Source organism: Sphaerodactylus townsendi, linkage group LG11, assembly GCF_021028975.2.
Source record: "Sphaerodactylus townsendi isolate TG3544 linkage group LG11, MPM_Stown_v2.3, whole genome shotgun sequence".
In the NCBI taxonomy this organism is placed as follows: domain Eukaryota; kingdom Metazoa; phylum Chordata; class Lepidosauria; order Squamata; family Sphaerodactylidae; genus Sphaerodactylus; species Sphaerodactylus townsendi.
This window is the reverse complement of record NC_059435.1, coordinates 20953280-20967540: the sequence shown is the minus strand read 5'-3', so window position 1 is coordinate 20967540 and position 14261 is coordinate 20953280. Positions and strand designations below refer to the sequence as shown.

General features: G+C 43.3%; 1 protein-coding gene across 1 annotated transcript in view; it reads right to left on the bottom strand.

Moving 5' to 3' along the window:
• Window positions 1-14261, bottom strand: part of ELMO1 (engulfment and cell motility 1) — a 395692-nt gene that overhangs the window by 251292 nt on the left and 130139 nt on the right. Inside the window, exon 6 of the mRNA XM_048510558.1 lies at window positions 3371-3540. Within this exon, the coding sequence (XP_048366515.1) occupies window positions 3371-3540 (170 nt within the window). The remainder of the gene's footprint in view (window positions 1-3370; window positions 3541-14261) is intronic.

Sequence of the window (14261 nt, the reverse complement as noted above, 5' to 3'; positions counted from 1 at the left end):
AAGGCTGCCCTTCCTTAATAGTGCTTTAGCTTAACCTTAGCAAGTCAAAGCTATACAGATCCATCATTAGCCAATTTAAGTTTGCCTGTCCAAATAAACAAAGCAGCTCTATAAGCATTTTGGTAACTCCAGTTACCAAAATGCAAACATTTCTCACAACTATCAGGGCACAATAATTTTACAACGCTGGGATCTTCACAGTAAGAAATTTCAGATTTTGTAATATGACATTAAGCGCTGGCATCTGAGGCTGTTTCCACACAGAGGATTTCCTCCACTATGGCTACCAAACTCCAGCACTTTTGGCTTATTTGAGCATTCACATTACAAGGGTGGGTCTAATTGTGCTCCAATTGCTCTTCTTTCCCAGACATGCATTTTCTCCAATTTTTTGGGGAACAGCACTATCCAAACACATTACTAGATAATCTAGATGAGAATGTGTTATTATCCAAGGTTCCTCCCACACTGGTGGCACCTCCCTTCCTTCAGCTCCCCAAATCCACCATTTTCTCCGCTTTGCCGTTTTTCAGGCTTAAAAAAACCCAGTAATGGCTAAATTTCTATAATATTATAACACATACAACTAAGTTCTAAGCAGGCTTATACTCCGAGTCTATTTGAAATCTTAGGAAGAGTACAATTCTCATTTAGAGTGCATGGATAACCATCTGTTGCCACTAGTCTACTCATTCCTATGAATAGCCAGGTTCCTTTTTAAAACTAAAGTTTCTAGCCGTTTGTGTTAAGGAGGGGCACCTTTCCCCTTATATCCTGGCAACCAAAAGGGCTAGAAACGTACTTTAAAAAAAAAGAAAGCTGGGCATTCATTGGCGCTAGTACAGCCATACAGTAGATTACTGTAATGCTGTCGTCATCTAGATATTACCGAATCTCCAGCAGTGGTAGGAGGGCAATGGAAGGCTGAGAAAAGGAAGAGGTGGTGGTGGGTATGGTTGTGTGTCCCTTTAGGCCCACTGCATTTGCAGCGGCAGTGAAAGCTGCACAGAGAATCATCTCCAAATAGAAGCAGACTGTTGTTTAAAAAAATCCAAAGTTTGTACTAGAGTGGTACCTTCTGATTGCTTAGCTAAGGTACCATTTACGAAAATTGATATGCTTTGTTTTTATCCTGTCTGGCAATGAATAAAACACTATTTATGTTGTCAGATCCCCACATACAAATCCCTCAAAAATGCATTTGCTAATGAATCCAGCCTAAAAGAATTGCAATGTCATAATTAAACTCTAGTTGACAGAATAATGGGTTCAGGAGAATTGATGCTTGGCACAGATTACCATCAGTCTCTGAGCAAACGAAAGTGTCAGGCAATACAATGAACCCTCCAGCCTAAGCATCCTTAAGCACCTTCCCATAGTTTTTATCTTTCAACATTTCACTCAGCTGCCTGACCTTTCCTAATAGTTTCTCTCGTTCTTGGAATGGGAATATTCAGCAGTAGCGGGCATACACTTTTGCTTATGGTTAACTGATCATTAGCAGGCTATATCCTACTATGCAGAGCTAAGCGCAGATCTCTCCTCCCACACAAAGAGTCTTCCTCCTAGGGATGCCAGCCTCCAGGTGGGACCTGGGGATCCCCTGGAATTACAGCTCATCTCCAGACTATAGAGATCAGTTCCACTGGGAGAAAATGGAAGGTCTGGAAAGTGGACTCTATGGCATTGTACTGTATTGACGCCCCCGTCCTTCCTAGGATCTAACTCTCCCCCCCGGATCTAGCCCCGCGAGGTTCTAACCCCCCAGGATCTAACCCCAAATCTCCAGGAAGTTCTCTTTTTTATAATCACTTTTAAAAAAAAAATTATACTACATCAACTACAAGATGGTGAACCAGCCACCCTACATAGAGAGATAAAAGAAAAACAGATATGAAATACAAAGCAACCTCTATCTCCTGAAAAATAACCATTAACCCATACAGGAATGTTTAATTTTAAAAAGTTCAGAATAAAGGGAGAAAAAGAATTCAAAGTGGTTCCCATATCCTGCCTTCACCATATGTTTAACATTTCTAGCGAAGCCCATTTACCTCTTTACCAGCTTGTGTTATTATTGTTCCCATCTTTCTTTAAAAAATAGTTCCACTAATATCATCTTATTTGTGCATAACCAATGCATAACAAGCAACAAAAATATTTTCACTTTCACTTTGTTTCATTCCTCATTCTACCTGCTGCATGCCTCTGTGATATATACAACCATTTTAAGCATTTATGATTACTCTAGTTTAAACTTAACTTAAATTCATATTTTCTATCTTACATTCTATCCCTCCTACCCCTCCTGATTCTCAATTTAACCCCTTGGAATTATGCCACTTCCTATAAAAAGAATTAGAAAGAAAAGATAACAGAAAGCATCCAGCAAACTTGGCTGGATCCTTTCTATTTCCTTTGCCGGCCTTCCTGTAGAGTGTAGACCATAGGTGTCAAACTCGCAGCCCTCCAGATGTTATGGACTACAGTTCCCATCATCCCCTGCCAATATCATGCTGGCAGGGGATGATGGTCCATAACATCTGGAGGGCCACAAGTTTGTAGTCCAGATGTAGTCCATAACATCTGGAGGGCCACAAGTTTGAGACCTGTGCTGTAGACAGTGTTCCAAAAGGCTGTGAAAAGGAATATTTCCGGTGGCTAACCAAATGGATACTTTTATTTCAACTTTAAACAACCATCGTTTCTCAAGGGAAGGGGACAATTTCCATATTTGCACTTAGGCGCCAGCATATTTAACACCTTCAGTGAGCATCGAATTCCCCTTGAGAACCCAATTACTGTGGGAGATCGGTGCTAAAATGAGATGCTTGTATTAAAGAGGTGAAATCCCAACACAGGTCTCTAAAACCAGCTCGCTTTCCCCTCTAGTTTATTGTGCAGAATTTATGGCACTTGTCCAATAGCTCTAAATTTTAATTCAGGAATGTGTCTCAGCTATCAGAAATTTGGAATCACACACTCAGTTATGCTCTGTCAATTCCTGCTTTCTTGATTAAACCTGAAACATTAATTAAAAATTCTGCTGGTTTACCTGGGACTGACTAGTATGCCTCTGATTTCCTGTGCCTTAAAATGCAATGAACCACATACCACCACGTTTGCCTACTGTATGCAAGAACTCGTATTAGAATTTCAAAAACAAAATAATGGTTCTAAATCCTCTCTGCACAGAGAATCTCCTCCTCTTCAGCTCACGCAAAAGTCCCATTCATTGTGCAGTAACTAGACATTGTGCTTTATGGCATTAATGAGAACTAAAGGAGCAGCAAATGCAATCGTGCCTGACCTTTCTTAAAAACAGTATGGAAATGAGCCTAAAATAGTTGAGTTAGATGAAAATACTTACTCGGTGCCGCTTTCCACCATCTGCGTAAGTAGTGAAATGCCATCTAGATTGATAAATTCTTGAGCAAACGTTACGTCGCGTGAATACCCAGCTAAGTCTTTCAGCGCTTCCAACTTGGCGTCCATACTAGAAGACTGGATCCTCTCGTGGAGCTGCAGGGCAGTCTGGGCCTCACCAGAGAGAGCACAGAAGAAAAAGAGAAGAAGAGAACAGAAGCAAACTTTAAAGACTTTAATTTCAGGGGTTATTGGTGACTCATTTGATGAAAAAGCAATTATTGGACATGCTTTAAAGAGTATCAAATGGCACATACCCAAATATCTTGAATTATTAACTGAACCCCAATAGAGATGGATTATCACAAGGGCCAGATCTAATACTTTCCCATCGGCCATTACAAAGGGTCGTTACTTATCCATCCCTCTCCAGGATCGGGTTTGTCCACACTGTAAAAACCAAGTGGAGACTCTTGCTCACATTATTCTTGACACTCCGAGATATGTGGGCATTAAGAATTTCTCTCCCAGGATGGCCCTAGACAAATCTGAAAGAGACTCTGACAGTTCTGCTGTGGAGCTTCTGTTAAAAAATACAGAAGTCATGCTCTTGGAAAAAATAGCAAATTTCTTTTGCAAGTGACAGAACTTTCTAAGTAATGTATACTGCTGTATACAGTCTTTCTGTCTGAGTTTTGAATGTACTCCTGATTTGTACTTCATAAATGTCTGGTAACGCTCTAGAACCTATTTTAAATGTCTAATAAAGGTTGTTGTTGTTTGTTTGAGTATCAAATGGTTGATGAACAACATTAAAGTAACAAAGAAATGTTTCATTAACTGAATGGGTAATGGTGTACATTTTTTCAGGACCTGAAGGATGCCTGTCATGTATTCCATAATTCCAGGGGCGGAGAGAGGAGGAACTGTGCCCGGGGCACGTGCACGCCCTGCGCCCTTGCTACAGCAGTGCCTACCCCTGCCCTGGAACGCCCCTGCCACTGCACCACCTAGGGCATTACACACACCAGTCCCATTGGCGCTACGCCATTGCATGATCTCCCCATCTTTATATGCCAACATCAGCGAACTGGCCTCTCCCTTGCCCTAGATATCAACACAGTAGCCAGAATGTCTTGAATCCACCGATGAGAGCTTGTTCTGCTCTTCTAACCGGTCTTTATCAATGCAGGAAGGAGGGACAGGATTTATCAGAAGGTAAACTGGCAGGTGGTATCAATGCTGCTCCTCAAGGGGCAAAACCAGGTGCGCTAGTGCTCCTTCTCGTCAGCCTTCAGACCAACACCCAGTGCTTTCCTCCCTATATATCAGAGTGACCATAAAATATTGGAAACCAAGTGGAGAGGGAACAACTTCGCCTTAATGCAAGTAGCTACTGTGGTCTCTCTCTTGTGTTCCTGCTTGCACAATAACTCTAGAACAGGAAGAAAAATTGAACCAGATCCAACACTAAGCATTTTATGTTGCTGAATCAGTAAAATAAGATTAGGTTTTACTGCAAAGTAGTGTTTCAATTCTCTCCCCTTCAAATTTCTGTTCCTACCCCCAGAGGGGACAGAGTGACTTTTACCACCCCCACCCCACCCCCCAAATTAAGAAATTTAAAATCTCTACTCAGTACACAAATAAAGAACCCTTTGCTGAGGATATGGGCATGTTTAAACATTAGGACAATTCTGCCAGGAATCGAAGATCAATGTTTAAAAGAAAGAATGAAATCTATTTGCTAGAGTAGGTTCTTTCTAGTCAACAAGAGCACAGAGATTGGAAGAGAACCAGCTGCTTTGCAAGGATTCCAAGGCAGTCAGAAGAGGGGAACCAGGGTTATTGGAATGAATAGGGCGGAATACTGGGGAAATTTTACCCTGGAATAAACCTTGTTATGAGATAACCTTGGGCTAGAACTCCAAGTTAGGGTGTAGGACTTGTTACCATTGTGGATTTTAATGAGGGAGTAAAGAATACTCTTGCAAGAAGTAAAGAATAGTAGTGAATATCCCAGGCAACTGGTAAGCAAAGGAAAGGAACAACTTGGTAAGGGTTTCTTTAACAATATTAAATGAGAAGAGAATCAAGGATAATGAAGCAGCAAGAGAAACTCATTCCAAAGTAGAGCACACAGAGTTCAAATCAGGAGCAATGAAGTCAAAGTTCTACCACAGTTGTAAATAATATTAAGTTCCATCCCACAGATTTAATTTGCTAGTTACTGGAAGCAACTTCCTCAGGTGCAAGGAGTTTCCAACTGTTACAAAATATTCTGTGATAGGGAAGGTTCTTTGGACCAGAAACCAACAGTCCTAGTGATGATGATGATGATGATGATGATGATGATGATGATGATGATGATGAAGAAGAAGGAGGAGGAGGAGGAGGAGGAGGAGGAGGAGGAGGAGGACTCAAGGTGATTCTATGGGGCTTACAAACTCCTTTCCCTTCATCTCACCACAACAGACACTTTGTGAGATAGGTGGGGCTGAGTGCGTTTTGAGAGAACTGTGACTAGCCCAAGGTCATCCAGCAGGAATGTGCAGGAGTGGAGACTGTTCCACCAGGCAGGGGCCAGAGCCGTAAAGGCCCTGGCCCGAGTGGAGGCCAGCCGCATCATTAGCATAAAGTCACTATGATTTCTTGAAATCTGAGGAAAAATCCACACAGGCCTTGAAGTTTTCCAAGTGGCGAGATCTCATTTACAAACTACTTTCTGGGATTCTTGTCGTAAAGCTTTACAAAACAGAACCAACAAGACAGAACAGATGTATCATGATAACAGACTGAGCAAATATTTCTCTCTGGCAAACACACTGTTAAGCTGTCTCACATGGCAGTTGGCCAGAGGTTACATTGGCTGCTGTCGGGACTGATAGCGGGAAACATTGCTTCACATGGCACAGAGCCTTCTCTGATCCCAGCTTCTGTTGCCATAGCATTCGATGTGCATTCTCATGCAATGTGGGTCTCTCTATCGTCATGGCATTAGAAATTACACCTACAGGACATGTGCTGAGAGTAGTTTCCAAGGAACTCTTGGCAATTTATGATCCAGGCTAGCACGCAGGACAGCAGAGAGAGCAGTTTAATTAGGACACAACAATGTTGACTTCCGGGACCCTTTTCCTCCTAAAAAGCATCATCCACATGAAAATTTGACTTATCTGGGGAAAAAACATTTAAGGAAATGCACAAAATAATGCAGCTGTTTGGAAAGTATTAATTTATTCCGAGCAACGGGTCAGTTCTGGAAACAATATAAGGAGGAGCCACATAAGGAAAAGCATACAAAGTTCTCTCTTAGTCATTAACCAGAGCATCGTGAAGGTACAAGATGCTTGGATTCAAAAGAGATGTATATAGAGATGTAGTGGTTAAGAGCGGAGGACTCTAATCTGGAGAAACGGGTTTGATTCCCCACTCCTCCACATGAGCAGCGGACTCTAATCTCGTGAACTGACTCTAACCTGGTGAACTGGATTTGTTTCTCCACTCCTACACATGAAGCTGGCTGGGTGACCTTGGGCTAGTCACAGTTTTTGGGAACTCTTCCAGCCCCACCTACCACACAAGGTGCCTGCTACAGGGAGAGGAAGGGAAGAAGTTTGTAAGCCGCTTTGAGACTTCTTATGGTTGAGGAAAGCAGGGTGTACATCCAAACTCTTCTTCTTCTAATTTGTATGTTTGAACAGAATTAAGGAGACACTCCATTGTAGAACTGAGATTCAACAGGGTAATAAAAATTAAAAACAATCTTCACAAACTGTTTGGAGTCCCACTAGAAAAGTACACAGTTTTCTCCCACTAAGGGTCATGACTAGTTGAGATGCCAGCTAAATGAACCTTAAGAGAAGAAAAGAAAGGACTAGACAGTTGGAGCTTCAACAAGTATTCAAAAATATAGCCAACAGCACAGGAAACAGAATTCAAATTTCTAGCTGAAGACCAAGCAGAAGTTTGCTTCCCTTATGAACCATAGGACTTCCTAATTGAAGGCTTTTGCAGAGACATATTCCAGAACTGTGGCTTCTGTTGCAGAGAACTAAAAACCAGAAGAATATACCAAGCCAGACAAAGTGCCAAGTCAAAAGTCCCAGGGTGGAGATGCTGTTATGCTCTCTTGTCAAGTTTTATTGAGGATCGCATGCAAATTCTGGCCCTCTCCCGTACCAGGGTCAGGATGCTGATAAGAATGCTGAAGATCTCCATGCGCTTTCTGAAGCAGGACCTCCAAAGCCCTTCCATCTACAGTTAGGCCATCGCAAAAGGACGCTAAACATCTCACGTCCCTCCAGAGCCCTCAGTCACCCATTCCTGGAATTCCAGTGACTCGCTCACATGACAGCAGCAAGGTTCATCCTCAATCATGTAGATACATGAGGATAGGTGCCACTGATGATGGGTTCCTTGCAGGGCCACAAGTTCCATGCGACAGTTAATGCGCCCACAGAATGAATTCTCATTGCCTTTAGAAGATTGCCCCAGACACACCCAGCAGGAATCCACTCCTAAGGTTGCCAACTCTGGGTTTGAAAATACCTGGAGATTTGGGCGGGTGGGGTCTGGGGGAGGCAGAGAACTCAGCAGGGTATAGAGTCCACCTTCCAAAGCAGGAGAATTTATATTAGTCAGTTGGAGATCAACAGTAATAATGGGAGGTCTCCAGGAACCACCTGGAGGTTGACAAGCTTATCTGCTGCTCAGGCAGCTCCTCAAAGCCTTCTCCTACTCCTGCTGGGCACGCAACAGCTGAGTCAGCAGTTCCAGGCTAGCCGAAAGACCTCCATTTTTAACCCCTTTTAAGCATAGGGTCCTTGTGCAGAAAAAAGTAGCAACCAAGTAACACCGCTTTCCCTAGCTTAAATACACAATCTGGTCCGTGGATGTAATAGTTCTTGGTAGGAGAATGTCCACATTCCTTTTCCTTCACAGTACTTGGAAAAGAAGCTTTAAATCCAACTAAAACATCACACCATCTCACAAAGACAACACTTTTCTGATATCCTGAGGGAAAGACCTGTGATTTTGGTGTCCCCCTGTGACACATTTCAAATTCAGAAGCACCATCAAGGAAAGAAAGAAGCTGGAGATGGTTTGAAATGCAGTATTAAAAATATGACTACCTCGGTTTGAATTGTAACAGCCTTACAAAATATGCTCATATCATTAACAACTCATTTTTTTAAAAATACATGATCTGCAGAAACGATTTCTAGAATGATTGCATATAACGTTTTAAAGTGTGCGTGTGGGGGGGGGGGCGCTCATATAAGGAATGAACACAAAGATGATGGACATAACAGTCAATTTGTGCTACTGGCAAATGGGCTTTCAATTTTACTGTCACGGCCTACCTTTGCCAGAAAGGAGCACTTTTATGTACATTTCCAAAATAACACTTTTCATGGTGTTTTGACAGCTAACACAAACAAGCAAGCAGTCATTGACCAGACACAGACACGCACAGAGGATTTTGTTTATGACATACGCTTCATATCCATGCTTTGAACACACAATTTTTTTCTCTGTCAGGAAAAAGGTACTAAGAGCACAAAACGGAGACCGTTTCCCCGTTTCAGGAAATACATTCTTCAAAGCAGTACAAAATTCTTGTCTTCAAAGATGCTCATCACCTCCTGAATGCATTGTTCCCACAATTTACCTGTGTTATGTGTCACGGTTTTTAATGGTTGGGATCTAGCAATATGTGAGTGGAAAGCAATATGTACTTGCTACAACTTCACTCACACAAACACTAGCACAAGGGCTGCAGGACCACAGAGCTCTTCCATACAGGTTTTAACAAAATAACTGTGTATATGAAGCAGTGGTGCATAAAACAGTCAGTTTCACATAATTTTGTTTGTTCTTGAAATTCCATCAGAAAGAAATACTCTGTGCTATATCTTCTACTCATGGAAAATATAACAGGGATACAATACCTTTGCATCAGAGGTGGGATCCAGCAGGTTCTCACAGGTTCCCGAGAGTAGGTTACTAATAATTTGTGTGTGCCGAGAGGGGGTTACTAATTGATGATTTTGCCACGTGATTTTTGCCTTAGTCACGCCCCTCCTCTCAGCAGTAGCGCGCAGAACTTGAAGCAGTCTAGCAGGAGGTGCACCGGCGTGCGTGGCAGCCTGCGCCTGCGTGCATTCGTTTCCCGCCCAAGGACTGGCGCAGCGGCTGTGTCCTTGCCACAGCCCCGTCCAGGAATGCCCCACCCCTGGAATGCCCGGCCATGCCCCCGTCGTGCCCCGCCCAGCCCCACTGGCGCTACGCCACTGGCGTTACGCCACAGTTTGAATCCCACCACCATGGGAACCTGTTACTAATTTTTTTGGATCCCACCACTGCTTTGCATAGACAGAAAGCACAGTGTAAATGTATTGCCAAAGGCTTTCACAGCCGGAATCACTGGGGTGTTGTGTGGTTTCTGGGCAGGCTGGCATCTTCCTCTGAAGATGCCAGCCACAGATGCAGGCGAAACGTCAGGAGAAAATGCTACTAGAACACGGCCATACAGCCCGGAAACCTCACAACAGCAAGGTGTAACTTTAATGCTTCTCTTTGCCCTAAAGAAATCTTCCATGGGACTGAACCCAATATCTTGGAAATGTAACTTTAATGTTGGGACAATGATTTTTTTTTTCAATCAACCTTCTCCCCTTCCTCCCCCAAATCTCAATTAACTAATTGGCATCATGGAATACTTTCCCTCTGCTTCCAAGGAATGAAGGGTGAAAGCTTCAGGGGAAGATTCCTTGAGTTCATCAACAGAACCACTGCCACGGATGGAAAACCTAGCTCCAAACATAATAAGAGAAGTACCGGTAATGCCAGATTTCTGCGGTTCTCAAGGTGAAAAACATATACAGAGCTCAAGAGTCACAACACCGGTTGGAACGTGTAGTTGTCTATATGTTCCGCTTTTATAAGTACAATTTTTGCAGTTCTGATTATGTAGGCATGCCCTGTTGTCAAGTATTAGACTGTAACAGTACTGTTGCCCAGAAATTCATTGACACCTTGAAGATGGGCAAAATGAATCCCAGCATTACCTTTCGCGATTAATTTCTCACTTCCTCAGATGTGAAATGTAAATGCACAACACATATAATCCTGCTTAAAATTACAAGAAACAAGGACAGACTATGCTAGATGCTGCAAGCTGTGTTTTAGAAGCACTAGCTGTCTCTGATGGGCTACTCGGAAAAACCATTGGCCGCAATGACAGCAAGAATGAATGCGGTAAAACGGTGAGGTCCAAAACTAGCTGGGAGTTGTTTGTTAGTGGTGGCAGCGGCGGCAAGTACATAGTATACATACCAAAAGATGTTCATGAAAAGTTTTAATGTGCTTTTTTTCATAATTACACTTTATTTTGAAAAAATGGATGCTCTGCAGAAAATGATTGTCACATTCTGCCAGCATTACTGCCTTCAGCATTATTGAAAAAAATGCTGTTTTATGACCCATTTTTATTGCATTATATGTACATTGTAATGCACACCAGTGGGTGGGGATTTTTCCTGAAAAGGATGCCAATGCTGAAAAAGACATCACTTGCCAAACAGTCAAAAGAATATGTGCTTTTCAGTGGGTATAATTGTTAGTGTGCTCCAGGTGATATTATTACTACAGTGGAACCTTGGTTTCCGTTGATAATCTGTCCGGGAAACCTCGGCGAAATCCAAAACCAACAAAAACCAAGGCAAACACTGGAAAGCAATGGAACTGCATGGGTTGCCATTTGTTGTTGCAAAATTAGAGCATGCGGACCGACGAAATCCAACAAAAAACGAAGCAAACGACGAAAACCGAGACAAAATTTTCAGGGAATCGATGAAAACTGACGCTGACGAAACCCGATGACAACGAAAACCGAGGTTCCACTGTAATGCTAAATACAAACTCCTGTTTACTGCTATGTGCTGCTATCCATTGGTCTATTCGCAGGTGTTTTGAAGAGATATCAAATGGACTGGTTGAAGGTCAAGAAGGAGAGTTTGTTTTTTTACCTGCTTTTATCAAACTTTAAGGCATCTCAAAGTGGCGTGCAATTACCTTCTCTTCCTTTCTCCACAACAGACACCTTGTGAGGTAGGTGGGGCTGAGAGAGTTCAGAGAGAACTGTTATTGGCCCAAAGTAACCCAGCAGGCTTCATGTGTAGGAGCGAGGAAACAAACCTTGTTCACCAGATTAGAGTCCACTGCTCTTTACACCATGCTGACTCTCAGGAAAAAAAACACTGTGAACTTTGTTCGTTGAGAAACATCTTCAACAAAAATGGAGGCCATTTTCAAAGCCTTATACATTCCCCGCCCCCCAACTGGGAGTATCTATATGAGTCAAATGACCAGGTGCAGATAATTTAATTACTTTTCTATTAATTATTAAAATATTTTTGTTCCACTGTGACCTGTACATATAGGTCCATTGTTTGAAGAGTCTAATGATAAAACTGGTTGTTGAGAAGAGTTTGGTTACTTTGGATGCTTATTTTTAATTATTAATCGTTCCATATTATGCAACAGTACAAACGGTATTTTTTAAAATGCTGATTTCTTAGTCACGGTGAAAAACGATTGCATGAAGCTTAGATTGGATTTACAGATGGAAAAAACATTCACGATTGCATTTGTGCAATATGCTGCCTGGGTGTACAGCCAAAAAAACCTGTAGTCAATATAGAATTCTGTCATCTGCTCTTTATGGAACAGTATTGACTTTCCACCCCTCTTCTTCAAACATAAAAGAGCTGACCCCTTGAAATTACTGCATGAAGACATTTTTTGCTTGCTATCCAAACAGGTGCATGATCAGATTTTTTTTATTTGTTTGGGGGTTTTTAGGTGTTGCGGAGTTTTGAGATGTACCTAATTTGTCAAATCCTAAAACGCTTTACACTGTACAGGAGTACTTGCTACACACACAAAATGTATATGTCAGTGACAGAGGGTTTTTTTGCCTTTATTTTTTACACTTAACCCTGCCCGTACTTCCTTCATTGTTATACTTAGCTGCAGGGGCGTAACGAGGCAGCCCTGGGCAAACTGTAGCCCTGGGCAAAACCTGAGTTGGATGGCCCCCCCCCCATGGGTGGCCACTCCACCACAACCAAATTTTTTTTGCACCAGGACATTGGTGCCAGCAGGGGGTGCATTTTTAGTCATATCAGCACCAAAATTTCAGCATATCATCAGGTGACTGTCCTTATGCTACCTCCCAGGTTTGGTGAGGTTTGGTTCAAGGAGTCCAAAGTTATGGACTCCCAAAGGGGGTGCCCCATCCCCCATTGTTTCCAGTGGGAGCTAATAGGAGATGGCGGCTACAGTTTTGAGGGTCCATAACTTTGGACTCCCTGAACCAAACCTCACCAAACTTGGGGGGTAGCATAAGGACAGTCTCCTGATGATACGCTGAAATTTTGGTGCCGCTAGCTTAAAAACTGCGCCCCCTGCAGGCCAAAAATGGAAAACCACTAAAAATACCCAAAAACGAACCCAGCATTTTGATGCCCCCCACAAGGTGATGCCCTGGGCAGCTGCCCACCTTGCCCAATGGGCATTACGCCAGTGCTTAGCTGTGACCTTCTCACAGCCATCTGACTTAGTGGCGACCTTCTCACACTCTTCTAAATGGGAGCCCTAAGGGATGCTTCTCCGTGCAATTTGATTGCAGCATTGATTTAAGGTTCCTGGCACAGTTTGTAGTGGTAGTGTTGATACAGACATGTGTATTTCTCTGGCAGTTCTGATGGCATTGGTAGCTCACATGGTTGATAAAGCTCTATCCTGCACTCACAAGTCCCCACTGTGGTATGGTGTTAAATAAGGTGATATCAGTGCATGCTGACTCCTGAACTCCAGACACAAGACCAAGTGCTCCGGTATTGTTCTACGTCACAGGTGTCAAACTTGCGGCCCTCCAGATGTTATGGACTACAGTTCCCATCATCCCCTGCCAGCATTATGCTGGCAGGGGATGATGGGAGCTGTAGTCCATAACATCTGGAGGGCCACGAGTTTGACACCTATGTTCTACGTGCTGACCTGGTCTGCTGAAAGGCAGCATCTGAATGCATTAATGTATCACTGGAGAACTGACTGCATTCACAGATACATAATTCTTCTTTCCGGGCACTCGTACTGTCTACCACAATTTTTATGTTCTTCAGGACACCCCTCTTCTTTTTAGTGTCACTCACTGCATTCCCTGCTCTGTGATACTAATCTTGACAGCTCAGCGTGGTCCTGCCTCTTCCAGTGGCACATATTTCTCTGCTTGTTTTATGTGGCTAGGATATAGTTTCTGAATAAGAATAAAAAAGCCTTTCATACATGAATTTTTTTTAAAAAAAAATCTCCATTTATGGATCATCTCTGTGCATTCTGGGCACAAGAGAAGAGGTGCGCAAACTTGGAGGCATGCATGAAAAAGAGTATTTTTGTACACACCAACAGCCTACTGCAGTGTTTCCCAACCTTTTCGAGGTCAGGGTACCCTTGACCTCACTCTTCATATCTCACGGTACCCCTGCTGCCGCCCTCCACCTTCCCCTCCCATTGCCCCTGCTTGCCACACCCCCCAGCTTCCCCTCCCAGGGTGAAGGGAAGCACTGGGGGTGGCGGCAGCTGCTGACCTTGTGGCAGGCCCTGCCCCATGGGCCAGCTCCATGTCCTTGCTGGCACCGGTGGGAGACACCGCAAAAATGAGGGGGGGGGGCGGTAGTGTTGCCACAGTACCCCTGGGACATGCTCACGGCACCCCAGGGTACCACGGTACCCTGGTTGAGAATGGCTGGCCTACTGGGACCATCCCTGCTGACAGCAAACGTAGCAATCAGTCTGCTGGGCAACATGGTACTGTGATCCACACA